The 14,133-nt window shown below is 37.9% G+C and overlaps 1 protein-coding gene across 1 annotated transcript in view; it reads right to left on the minus strand.

The window, feature by feature from the left end:
• The window catches only part of LOC117405251 (cAMP-dependent protein kinase catalytic subunit PRKX-like), a 49,712-nt gene that overhangs the window by 17,240 nt on the left and 18,339 nt on the right, over window positions 1-14,133 (minus strand). The window contains exons 3-5 of the mRNA XM_034008163.3: window positions 12,854-13,117; window positions 8,628-8,747; window positions 3,433-3,528 (exon numbers count right to left, since the gene is read on the minus strand). Of these exons, the coding sequence (XP_033864054.2) occupies window positions 3,433-3,528; window positions 8,628-8,747; window positions 12,854-13,117 (480 nt within the window). The remainder of the gene's footprint in view (window positions 1-3,432; window positions 3,529-8,627; window positions 8,748-12,853; window positions 13,118-14,133) is intronic.

A 14,133-nucleotide genomic window follows, 5' to 3' on the forward strand; every position in this document is an offset into this window, starting at 1 on the left:
GTGAGCTTCACTTTACCCCCAGAGGGGGACCATTGCAGAGGTGGAGCGGCAGTTGCAGAGGTGGAGTGGCAGAACAGAGGAGGAAAGTGTAGTGGGGGAGGAGGGGATGATGGAAAACCAAAAACACAAGACAGAGTGCAAGCTCATGTTTAAATAGGGGTTTAGCAGATGTTATTGGTAGGAAGGAAATAAGGGGGGGGGGGGGGCCCTCACTCATGCCCCCTGAATCACACACAAGTTTATAATCATGCTAGGATTGTCAATGATGACACACACTTCGGTCATCTTCCTTGTGGGATTAAATTGATTACCACAACCCTCTACACTGTTCCTAGTTGACCTGGTACTCCTGGAAGAAGGGGCCACAATCCCATAAAAACTTGTGATTCAGGCAACTCCAGAGGCTGTCATTACGGCAAAAGGTGGGCCCACCCAATATCATGTGACATACAAACTGAACACTGTAGACGTTGTTTTTCCATTACACAAACTGCATCATTATCAAAATGGAGAAAGCTTCCTGTCCATAGCCCTGCAAACGGCAATCAAATGTCATCAGTCTGCAAAAAAAAAAACAACAACATCACAGTGCTAGATGGCGGACAGATGTATGGCTGTTGGCATTAGTTACAGGGGTTTTAAAATAGACCAGATGTAATGACACGTTGGAAAGAGATGAGGTAAATGGTTGCATAATGTAAGCGGCAGGCTCATTACATAATGTGCAACACAAAGTACATATAGTGTTATATAGCACTCAGCACTTAAAACATTCAACAAATATAGTACTGTATATTTCAACCTAAAACACCTCAGTTCAGCAATCCCCAGTTTGTGTTACCATTTCTCTAGAAATCCTTTCCATGCACAATTTAACTGAAGTCCATTTATGTCTTGCAATAAAGTTATAATAAAAACACTACAGCCAGGATGTTAGAAAGCGTCTACCCAAAATCGATATGACAACTGCACTTGAAACAATATATCTCCATTGTTGGGTAGCTCACAGAAACCCACACATAATACCAGAAACAGCAGGAGACAAAAGTTGGCTGGAAAATACAAAAGCGTATAAACTTGGTGGAAATATGTTGAAGATGTGAAGACTTTTGTGGTATGAAGAATGTAAAAAGACAACACATTAGTTCAAGATGTTATATATAAAATGTGTTTTTCAAATGGTGCATTTTGTTTCTGTTGTTGTTGGTTTTGTTGTGGGAACACATGAACATAAGAATGTTTACAAACGAGAGGAGGCCATTCGGCCCATCTTGCTCGTTTGGTTGTTAGTAGCTTATTGATCCCAGAATCTCATCAAGCAGCTTCTTGAAGGATCCCAAGACAACATTACTGGGGAGTTGGTTCCAGACCCTCACAATTCTCTGTGTAAAAAAGTGCCTCCTATTTCCTGTTCTGAATGTCCTTTTATCTAATCTCCATTTGTGACCCCTGGTCCTTGTTTCTTTTTTCAGGTCAAAAAAGTCTCCTGGGTCGACACTGTCAATACCTTTTAGAATTCTGAATTATTATTATTTATTATTATTATTATTATTATTATTATTATTATTATTATTATTATTATTATTATTATTATTAGGTAAACAATATTCTAAACACATTATGATTCAAAATTGCAATCTTCTTTAAAAGTTATAGAAATAGAAGACCACTGTTTTCTAAATACTACATGTCTAAATCAGGGCTTTCGCTGCCATCCAAGGTATACAAAACTACTGCTTAGAGGACATTGCAAGTTTTTAACACACCCTTGAAAACCATGTGGTTATAGAATTATTACTTGGCCACCTTGGCAGATAGTTCCCTCCAGGCTTTGGGGCGTTGGGTGGTTACCCTCCCCACAGGCCAAGCACCAGCAACAGGGCTCTTCCTCCCTCTCTCCTGGCACATCACACCACCTCTCCTCCTGGTATTGGAAGGGGCAGATGGCCACTGTGTGCCCAAAATTATCACAGCCGGGGCACCACTACTCTGCAAGGCAAATTTGGTAGCCATCCAGCAGTGGCTGTTGCTGCTGCTTTCCTTGCATTTATTTATTTTTAAACTTCTGGAAAGAACAAACAAAAAAATCCCTGCAGTACTCTCCCTGGACTGGGTTTCTGGAGGCGCTGTATCCCACTTTTGGAGACCAAATGTGATCAGGTGGCTGTAGTGGTAACACCAGACCAGGAAGTAGTACACAAAACAGCGCGAGGGCCGAAAAGAACACAAATTACCGTGCAGGTAGCAGTTTGTTTCCTCCTTCTGTCTCTCTCTCTCTGTCTCCAGCACTCCAACTCCTCCTCCTCCTCATCTAATGGAGCCCTGGGCTACCTTTTATAGGATGTGGCTGGAGCCCAATTAATCAATAATGAAATGGTTGCCCAATTAAGGCTCCAGCCACATTCTCACATGTATTTTGGCAGGGACAGGAATTAACCCCATCCCTGCCAACCACCACTGAACACCACAATATACATAGAGCTCTCACTCTGCCACAATACTGTACAGTGAAGGTGCCTGAACACCAAAGGAAAAACTGGGCCAGTTCAACCCTTCAGGCATACCAGAGTCACTGAGCATCTTAACTAAGATCAAACATTTACAAATCGCCATTTTAATATCTATGTTCAATTGCCAAAATCACATGGGGTCTCTGACAATTAACATGTGCAGTGGATATGAGATTACGCTAGATAATATTGCATTAATAAACACAGAAAGTAAATTAAGAATTTAATTAAATGTCAGCTTGCTATATACAGTGGTTATGATTATCCAAAACTGAATTATATGAAACATGGTAACCTGTACAGTAAAAAGCATATTATCATAGCAGAATCTGTCTATTGATCACTTGCAGTGACGTCAACAACACTCCTAGAACATTTGATGTTCCAGTGAAATATATATTTTTATGCAAAAGTTGAACCAATGTGTTGGCAAGGGAATGTGGATTCACAGCCCCCTATGTAAGTATTAAGGTTGTCATCAACAAAGCGTAAAAAGCATCACCCTATTTGATCCTATTCCTTCAAAAGAATTCTTTCTGTGAAACATGTACATTGAGCTCAGGAATTTGGCATTCAATTCGGAATCTAATGTTATAAACATATGCTAACCGAGAAGGGCTCACAGACAAATGCTCTGTTGTTTAGGAGGGAAACTTAAAAAGAACATATGAAAAAATATAAAAGGAAAAGTTCACTGCATAATGCAGGAAATACAATATCTAAACTATATGAATATTGATTTACCACTGTCACCAAATCCTTTAAATTAATGAGCAAGTTTATTACAATATTAGCATAACTGCTTTTGCTTATCAGCTTCAATAGTGAATTCTCTGTATTGATATCACAGTAATACATGTCAAAAAGAGATTGTATTAACCGTCAAGCTTAGTGAAACTCAATTTATTTTATTGAAACTTACTTTACATTGAAATCCAAATGTCTTGGAAAATCTATTTTGCCGGCCAGAATCTTCTGATAAATACCAAATGGATTGTCATCAAAAAATGGAGGATATCTATAAAAAAAAACAAAAAAAAAGGGGAAAAAAGCAAAACCAATAATTACGTATACATTTATGACAGAGTAAATGCATGGTGATGTTGAACTGCAGGATTTACAAGCTCTTCCTTCAACATATTGATAAACCAGCTATCAGTATTACCAAATGATTAAACCTGTAATTCACAAAACTTAGTTTTTTATGTATTCATGAAAACTCCAACAAAGCCACCATCAGTCGAGAACTCTATATTATTATTTAAAAAGACAGATGCTAAGGTTATGATAGTGTTGTCAAGACTACCACGTCTGGTTCATCATTCAGGGCGATACCTGTCTTGTCAGTCACCATTATAAAATGACATTGTACAATGTTGGGTATTCACTTTAAATGAGAGCAAACTCATCCCCCCCCCCCCATGTAATAGAATGCATTTCACTACAAGTTTTATTAAAGAATAAAAATTGTCAAGATGACTAAAACCACTTATGGTTAAAAACTGAAATTGGCCTTTTTTGACAAAACTGAGTGCACGCAATACAGGAAGAATGTAGTAAACAAACAAACACAAAATAATTATATTTTAGTGTAAAATTGAAATCGATTGGTGTGGGACAATCCAGCTTTGAAGTTTTCAACCATAAAACTGAGGTTGGATTACCTGAGCTTTTAAATGGGTCAAGATGGAGGTGAAGAGAGTCCCTGTTACAAATGTGTGCGATGGGCTCATCTACAAAACGAGTAAGGAACCGTCAAACTTCAAAATCATTAAATAGGCACTCCAGAGAACATTGGTCTTGGGTCAGTAGTGTTTCTTTAACTGACCCAAACCACACAGGCAAAGGACATACACATTCAGACCAAATGTCCACACTCCACCTTCATTTACTGCTGTTAGCGGCTGCTCTGGTAACTTCGTATTTAACTGCATTATCACATGAACTATGGAGAAGTCATTAGTAAAATCATTTGACCAGCGCAGTGAAAGCACAATGAAACAAATGACCTGAGAGGTAAATTACAATGCGATTGTGTGTTGGGAGCTTTTCAACAGGAACAATTCAACAGGAATAAAATGTATTAAAATGTATTTTGAATTTGAGGTTCACCAGATCAAATTTAGGTAACCTTTTTGGGATTGAAAAATACTCAGCTGTTCTAGTTTGCAAATGCTGTAGAGCATGAGATCAGGCACTTTAATAGAAAAAAAAAAATCCCTCACAATCAGAGATAGATCAAGTGTCCCCCAAGCCTACACACTGTACTTCCTTACTAATGAATGGGGCCAAACCAGGGCTTTCTGTTGGCTATCATTTATGAAAATGCAAGATTTATTGTAGCTGGCATTGCTTTCGTGTATTCTAATGCATAATGTTGCAAACCTAAATTTGCTACATTAGCAGTTTAAACAATATTTAAGGCCTTCTCTTTATTGATATTTGCTAAAAGTACTTCATGCAAAACACATTACCATTATATAACATTTTTATTCCAAGGTCTCTTGCATTTATGTTTTTCTAAACTTTTTTTTTTTTAAAGAAAATCTGATTAATTACTGCCATCTACTGGATGACTTTACAAACACTTTTTGTGCTATTACATACTCTTCAGTCATAGCAAAAATATGATAAGTAAATAAATAAATAAAAGAAAGCACTGAACTGAACTGAAATGACTCGTAAGGAAGTATCTGAGGCATGGAGGGTTAACCAGGGGTCAACACCCTTTCCCTGGGAAGGGAAGTCAGGACTTGTGGTTTGTCTCATCCAGATCAGTAAGATTGATTGTGTAAGCCTGGGAGATATGTCTTGACTCAACAAGACTGCCTGGGATCCCAAGGACACTTGTGCAACAACAGGAGAGGACTAACCCACTTTCCCTGCAACCAGCACTGCATTTCTCCGTATTACTTGGTTTAGATTTATTACTAAAAGCAATCATAGCATTCAGGCATCGGCTAACCATATGAATGCATTTGTAAACAGGTTTGTGGTTCATAAGATGGTCCTGTGGTCACGACCACTCTTCATGCATGGTGACTATCAGTGGCAACTGTGTAAAATTCAGGACAGACTTTTTTTTTTTTTTAAAAGAGAAATTTGAATCAGGGTTTAAATCTATCCCGAGCAATGTGTTTAGAGAATTTTTTTCAGATGCTCAGGGTACAGTTTACAGCAAGCGTGCAGTCTACTGTTAACCTCAGCATTACTCTGGGAACATTATCATAATAATAAGCAGACAAACATTATATAGACTTGTCAGCTGTTCAATGTATGTTCAGAGTTTATTTAAATGTTCTACTATGTTTGGCTGGCGTTTTTAAAATCTTATTAAAAACTCTTCCTTGCTCACTTGCTCACTTACCTTACACTTTTACATTGCATATTCTGTTGAAAGATTACCTCATTGTAACTCATAATGAGTCACACAATATTGCAACATGCATAACAAGGCAAGACTATACAAAAAATGGTTCTTAAAAATGTTAATGGTTCCTCCTTATTACATAAACAAATAAAAGCTCTGTGTTGATTTTTTTAAATGTATTTATTTGCCATTTATGGGATTCATACTTAGTGCCAGTATGACATACTACCTTATATGATATAATACATAAAATTACTAGTAAAGCAGTTTCTAACTAATTTCCCCGTCATACCTGTATAGATAAACATTTCCTGAATTGTGCAAATTTCACTTTAGATGTAAAAGCTTTGAAACAGCACACTAGTTCAAAGGCACTGTTCCCTGCATCTGAACAGGATTTTACTGCCCTTCAGTACTGAATTTCATTGTCTCGGCCCACTGCCCACTATTTCGGTACATTCCACGTTATCTCGGTTCACTGACTCCAAGTTAACACTGGTTTCCTGACTGTACAAAAGCCTGCGTGTTTTTCCTTTAGTCATCACACAGGCTTGGATTAGGCACAGTATAACTCCAGCACAAGGAAGGCAATGGATATTTATCCATCCCTCCCACATCTGTAAAACTCTGGCCTGATGAATAGGGGACTTAGTCACCCTGGAACCAGCAGGCATACTGTACTGTATGTTTTGCTAATCTGTCGATAAAGATGTGAGCAAAGGAGGCTATTGTATTGCTCTGCATACAGACTACCATGTGTAAGAAATAACATCAGGAAATCGTTCTCACTCCTGAGCTAAAGAGAATCTCTCTGGACATGCAGTACATTTTGTGTAAGGAAAGATCTGATTAATACCATTTCTCAAATTCTATAGTAAATATTTGACCCAAAGGTTTGTCTTGCATTAAGATCAAGCCAGACCATGAGCAGTTAATGAGATTAATTGTCAATATTCTACAGAAGCAGAAGTGGAGCTTAGAAATGTCTAACCCACCTATTGCCAATATAAATGGTAAGAAAAACTGTACAAGTTTCAGATTAAACTAAGATACTTGGTTTCCTTACCCAATAGCAATATAAATTCAACCACTTGCACCCTCTAGTGGAATTACTGTCTAATGTATTAGAGGCAGGGATTTGCATAGGCATGTACCTTTACGTACTTTTAAAGTCATGGATCTCATTCAATTTTACTTGAAGATTCAGCATTTCCTATTAACGCATCCTGAATTAAAGGGGGTCAGAATTAAGAAGTTAGTGGCAGTACTGAAGTATTTAGTGGCATAAAAGGTCTCCTCTTATGTGGTTTTTTGGTTTAGGGCTACAGCTTATTCTAAATCCCTATATTTTTTCTTAACTTGACTTCCAATACTCACATAAATAAGCCCCCCCTCTCAGTTTGCATGACAAAAAAAACAAACAACCAACCAAACAAAAACATTCAATAATATGGGGGAAATGTTCAAATTAGGAAAGTGTCTACTCTACTTTATTATGAATGGAAAAACATCTGTTTATCATATGGGCAAGCAAAATATATTATCCTTCAAACTATTTTATTGCCTGTTTAAGGGATAAAATACCCTATGATATGTCTGTAGCAACTTAAGGCACATAAAATAAAAACCAGCACTCATATGAAGATCTTGAAAGAACAGAGCCCTGGTGTAATAGTGGATCACCATCACAAAGCACTTTACAGAGGTAGGCTGTGAACTGTGCATTATATGCAGAGTCACTTACAATAGGGCACTGATTTAACATCTCATCCGCAGGATGGAGCACAAGGAGGTTAAGTGACTTGCTCAGGGTCACACAGTGAGTCAGTCAGTGGCAGAGGTGGGTTTTGAACCGGTGACTTTCTGGTTACAAGCACTGGACTTTAACCACTGGACCACACTGTCTCCTGTAAGGTATACATATACACATACACACACTTTTTTTTCTCTCCAGTGGCTGTTTACTCTGAGGCAGCAATTTACACAATTAGAATATCACGATGGAGGAAACAAACTTACTTGTATCGTATTTCAGTCAGGACAACACTTCATTATTATTTATTATTTATTTCTTAGCAGAAGCTCTTATCCAGGGCGACTTACAATTGTTACAAGATATAACATTATTTTCTAGGTAAAGTACTTTTTCCCACCTGGGATTGAACCCACAACCCTCCGGTCAAGAGTCCAGAGCCCTAACCACTACTCCACACTACTGGCCTTCATATTAATGTGAATACAGAATGCCATCTGCAGCAAGGTTTCTTTTACACTTCAACACACACACACTGCAAGTAAAGCAGCCAAGTAACTAAGAATAAATTAGATTTATTGTCTGTACATGTTCCAACAGATAAAAAGTATCATATCTATTCAGTTCCATTGCATGTATTGGCACATACTAATTTGTGACCTGTGTACCCAAAACTTTAGTGTTATTACCTCTGCACCTCTGTACTCAGGGCATAAATGAGGGGAAAAAATTGAGTTAACAGGAGAAGTCAAAATCAGATCTGACAACTGCAATTCTGCCATATTTCCAAAAAACCTTTGTCTAATATTTTGACATACTACATAGAAGTAGCCATACGTTTTGGATTATGCCTTCTTCAGTTACATAGTTAATAACAATATGGTGGGTGATTGGGTGTGAATTGTGGGGATTTGTTTTTAATTTAGCAAGGACAATGAAATAGACGTACTGACATAGAACATGCAGATACATGATACAGATACATAATACGTACCCCGAGAGCATCTCAAAGATGAGTACTCCCAAAGCCCACCAGTCCACCGCTCTGCCGTGACCTTTACTCTGAATCACTTCTGGTGCAAGGTATTCAGGTGTCCCACAGAGAGTCCATGTCCTGAAGAAACAATACAACTATTTACTAACCGGTTTATACAAACTGTCCACTACACTTAGCCATATCATATTTTTGGTCAGTATAGAACTCTTGAAGTTAAGGCTCTTTAGCTTACCATTGAAAGCGTCACCTGCTGCTGGAAAATGGGATGTAATACATACCACAGTTGTGTGGTACTTTTTACTTCTCTATGCTATAACTCTTATGAAGTGATATTTCACGTGTATGTTATTTTTACATTTATTTATGTTTTTATTTTGTTTGATAATTCAATGATGGTGAAATTAGAATGTCTTTAAAAAGGTGCACATAAACTAAATATTCTACAATTTAAAAATTACTGTTTTTCAGGTAAGCATTTAAAACATTTAGGAACATTTGTTGTATAATAAAGTGATTTTGAATGTGACAACGCTATTTTGTGAAATATCTTGAAATACCTATTTTTATACCGTGAAATAAGTCATTTTATATACAAAACATTGTATAGGTAAGGCCTGAGCCAATTAAAACCAGTCAGTTCAATTACGGCAATAATGGCAATAATACTCACAAGGACACCAATACAAGTATGATTACTGTACTTTTATAACAAGAGTAACATTCTGATTTTAACCTTTTTTTAAATGCTAGAATTACTGGTGCTTCGGCTTGATTCAAATTTGAATTATAATTCTGATATCCACTAGATGGCAGTGCTTACTGCTGCCAGGACAGAGGTGCTGTATTAAAATAACCAGGATATCATGGATTGACAGTGTGCTTTCTAAAAGACAACTGTGTTCACAAAATTAGGTTACTTGTTTTTAAGAGGGGCATTTTAATAGCAATTTAGGGCTCAGTAGAAAACATTCTTTAAAGCTGCAGTGTCCAACACTCTTGTTCGGTGTTACAGTAAAACGTGACTTAACTGCACACTCTACCAAATAAATATAAAAAAACGATCACCTTTAATTGACTTTCTACGGCAGACGCAATAATGACACTACTTAGTGAGTTATTTCATATGTTATTATTATTTCAGTTATTTATATAAGCTAAAGCAGGGGTGCCAGACTAGGTGCATAGGATCTACTTTCCCCACCCTCACCCTAACGCGGTCTACATACCTACATGCTGCAAAATACAGTAGTGCCAGAATGTCAATATAGGACCTATTTCTTGTGCTTAGCTAGTACGTGACTCACTCGGAATGATGCAAATTTGGCTGTCTTTGATTTCGAGATGGGCAGCAAGTTGACTTCGATTCTTTCACTTGTGTCTTATGTAGTTCACTTTTAGCCGTAAAGTCACTCTCATACTTCTTGTGAACAGTTTTGAAATGCCTCTTGACATTTCCCTTCTTAGCAAGAGCTACACTTGAATGGCAGATCAGACACACACATTTTGAATTTACAGTGGGGAAAAAATAATCTTACTCCCACTCACTGTGAAAGTGATACATTTTTGTTTTTTTGCTGCTTGGTACTGCACTCATATTAAGGCCTTCAACGCAAAGTTATAGAAGGAAGAAAAAAAAATAATCACTGTAAACATTGTAAAAAAGAACCAGATCAACCAGTAAGTGAAAGTTTGTGAAATCCTAGCAACGGAGCAATGGTGAGAAAAAGATATTAGAACGATAGGTTGATCAAATTGTATGTCAAGCTGTTTGTATGTTATGGCTGTGCAGTAATGGTGCAAGAAGTAGAAGGGGGCGGTGCCTGTGGACCCAAGTGTGTGGAGAAGACTGCCGAATTCGAACTGAGCTACGAAGTGACTAGAAATTAAAATAAACAGTAAATAATATGCCAAACCTGGAACCAGGAGTGTTAGCAAACAATACGGTGCTTCAGGACTGTGTTATTGCCGGGTGGTGATTTACCCTTCAAATAACTTCCACGAGTCCGGCAGCAGCACTTCCGGATTAGACCGACACCACACTGTGCAGCCAGATTACTGTAATTGTATATGTGTGATTTAAAAGTGAAGCTGTGAGAAAATAGTAGCAGTAACTGATAGCATTAGCTACTATACATACAACACCAGTTCAAGTTAAGAGTTAAGCAGCACCACCTTGTGTGATTATTGAACAGTAACCACGAGAGACCGGAATCCCGGGAAGGGGTTATAATATGCCCCCAATTTGAGTTGGCAAAATAAGTTTTAACCGGATAAGTTTTTTAATTAATTTTCTACGGCCTACTAGAAACAAGCCTGGGATCGGCCGTGATCAACGTCCTGGGCTCTCCTGTGCTCTCCTGTGCTAAAGCATGCCTGTTGATTAGATCTAAACATTTATCAGTTAGTATGCATACCTGAACACTTGAGTTAGCAACATGAAAGGATACTGTCCACTTTGGAGCATGAGCAGTACACTTGTGTGAGCATTTGTTGGTACATTCTTCTATACTAGACTAAGGTACTCAGCTTGCCAGCATTCATAGCTTCTGTGATCCTACAAAAACTATAACCTAACCTATGTAAAAGTCCATAACGGCTTTACAAAATTCTCTGTTAAATCTTAGTTTAAAAAAAAAAAGGATCTCTCACATATTTATACAGCCTAACAAAACTGAAATGTTTTTTTTTGTGCTACTTTAAAACAACATATTAAAAGACATTTGTTTATTTTTTTCTGGATTATTTTTATGAAGGGAGAACTCGTTTCTTTTTTCATTGACAATGGATTTTCACTACATGCATGTTTTAGGTGATATGACCCCTCATCTAATTACTGTGTCCTGCAGTATTGTTTACCCATCACTTTTCAACTTTAAAGCTACGGTTTTGCTTGATTTCTTTAACGCACAGACCTTTGGGGGCCTACTGTACAGTTAATCAAGCTTAGCTAAAAGTAAAGTGAAAGTAGTGCCTGTAAGTTTGCTTTTATAAAAAAAAAAAAACAAAAAAAAAAAAAAACAGAATCACTTTGTCTAGGATGTAACTGTTTTAATTAAATTGTATGATGTCAGTAGTTATTACAATCATGTCTATTGATTGTGTGCATGTTGTTTGGTTTGTTAAAGATGTAACCCTATTAACCCCTAGGACCCTCTTGAAAATGGGAATAGTTTCATTTCAATGCAATTTCTACTAGCAGACAGGTCATCCTTCTACAGAGGTGGTAAAAGATGTTGAACCAATACTGCCAATGTCAATGTTGTCAAAGGCTAAGTGGAATGCAGAAACCCTTAAAACAGGTTTATCTCTTTATTCCAAACTCAAAACAAGAGATAATGGCTGTACACCCCCTCCCTCTTCAGTTTTATCTTCATAGGATAACAGGTTGTGTTTACTTTGGTTTCAGACCAGGAAAGAAAGTGCTTATTGATGTCACAAAGAGTCTTTTTTTATTGTAAATGAAGAATTGTTTCTTGTGAAATGCGGCAAGACATCCACAAGGCAATTCAGCACACATCCTAATGAAAAAAATACGTTTTACCAAGTATACCTTTTGGATTGAATGATCTTGATAATTAGTTCAAAAGGTGACCTTTTAAAATACACATTGCAGTGCCATAGTGCCAACAAAAAACTAGCCTAACAAAATCAGATTTGACATATAAACATACTGTAGCAAAAGCAAAGAAATCGACAATGAAAAGAAAGCAGCTAATTATTTATAAACCCAACCGAGTCATCAGCATTTAAATCTGCCAATCTGAGTTGTAGGCATACATGTCCATTCAGCTCTCAGAAAATGGGTGGAACTGCTAAAGCAGTACATCGTGTGCTCCAACTAAATATTTTTGAACTTAAGATCATACAGTACTGTGAGATAGGAAAAGATACAAAACAAGAGGAGGCCATTCTGCCCATTCATCCTTGTCCAGTACAGTATCCAGACAGCTATTGAAGGACCCCAAAGAATCGGCAGACACAACATGGAATGGCAACCCTTGAATCAGGCTTTATTCAACTTCCAATGTTGCCCTCTGGTCCTGGTCCCTGTGCTAAATTTAAAATAGTGTATGGATTGACTTTTTTTGTATCTCTTCTCTCCTCTAACCCTTCTATTTCAGAAGGTCAAAAGATGCAGCTCTCCCAGTCTTCAAAAAGCACTGTGTGAAATATGCGTTTCCCTATGGTCTGTAAGTAGCTGCTGACTTTACATCAATACATACCTGTCCACCAACTTTTTAGCAAATCCAAAGTCTGTAAGCCTGATATGGCCGTCTCTGTCCAGTAATATATTCTCAGGTTTTAAGTCTCTGTAAACGATTTCCTTGGAGTGTAGGTATTCTATTGCACATACGATCTCTGCAGAATAAAACAGTCCTGTGCTGTTGTTGAAGCGCCCCATGTTGCGTAAGTAACTGAAGAGTTCACCGCCGGGCACATAGTCCATTAGCATATACAAAAAACACTCGTCATGATGGGTCCAAAATCTGCAAGAGCAAGAGCATCATCATTTTAGGAAACATGGAATGCCTGCTAAACTGCACATTTTAAAGGCAGAAGAGTCATAGTATTATTGCAGAAAAATCTCTAAACAATATAAATATATAAATAAATGATTTAGAAAATAATTCTTTAACGAGCTGAAGGACTTTTGTGTACATGCAAAAAAAAAAAAGGTATAATTCTTGTACACTGCAATTATACATACATATACACACACACATATATATATATATATTGTCACACGATTGCCACTCACTCGGGTTCGTGCCCCTTTAAAAATACGACCCAGCACACAGAAATGGATTTTCTTGCGCGGATGCGCTATTTTTTTAATAAAGACAAAATAAAACAAATACACAAAATAAACACCTAGCTCTGTACGAGCACTAACTTACACACGGGAACACCCTTCCTAACACGGGACAGCTAAGCTGTTTTCCCGACTTTTCAAAAACCACAAACTTAAACCCCAGATTTGACACCGCACTTACTTTTCTCTCTGGCTACTCGGAGACAGAGCACCTCTTCTGCCTCCTTCTACTCAGCAGCCTCCAGCAGACTGCTTGCTCTCCTTTTAAATCCCACACCTGGACCTAATTTTTAATAACGTCCAGGTGCGGATGATAATTAACAATAAAACAATTAAACTAAACAATAAGCAAATTAAATGAAACAATAAAGCAATCCATCAAAACAATTAACCACAAGGTGCATTTCTCTCGCAGGGAGGTTTTAACCCCCTCCCTGCTGTCTCTCACAACCCGCTATCTTACATATCCCCCCCCTTGTCTTTACAAGACACAGGCCACGAGACGGCCACGGACACAACCACCCACCCTCGAGTCCACAAAAGTCAATTTTCGCCCTCTTCCACGGGCGAACTCGAGGGTGGATCGGTCCACATCCCGGCTCAGCCAGGTAGGGACCGCACACCGGCGACGAGGGACCCCACCGGTTTGTCAGGGGCGACCGGAACGACAACCGGAGCACTGGAGGCTGC

The sequence above is a fragment of the Acipenser ruthenus genome, chromosome 9, assembly GCF_902713425.1.
Source record: "Acipenser ruthenus chromosome 9, fAciRut3.2 maternal haplotype, whole genome shotgun sequence".
NCBI classification, from domain to species: domain Eukaryota; kingdom Metazoa; phylum Chordata; class Actinopteri; order Acipenseriformes; family Acipenseridae; genus Acipenser; species Acipenser ruthenus.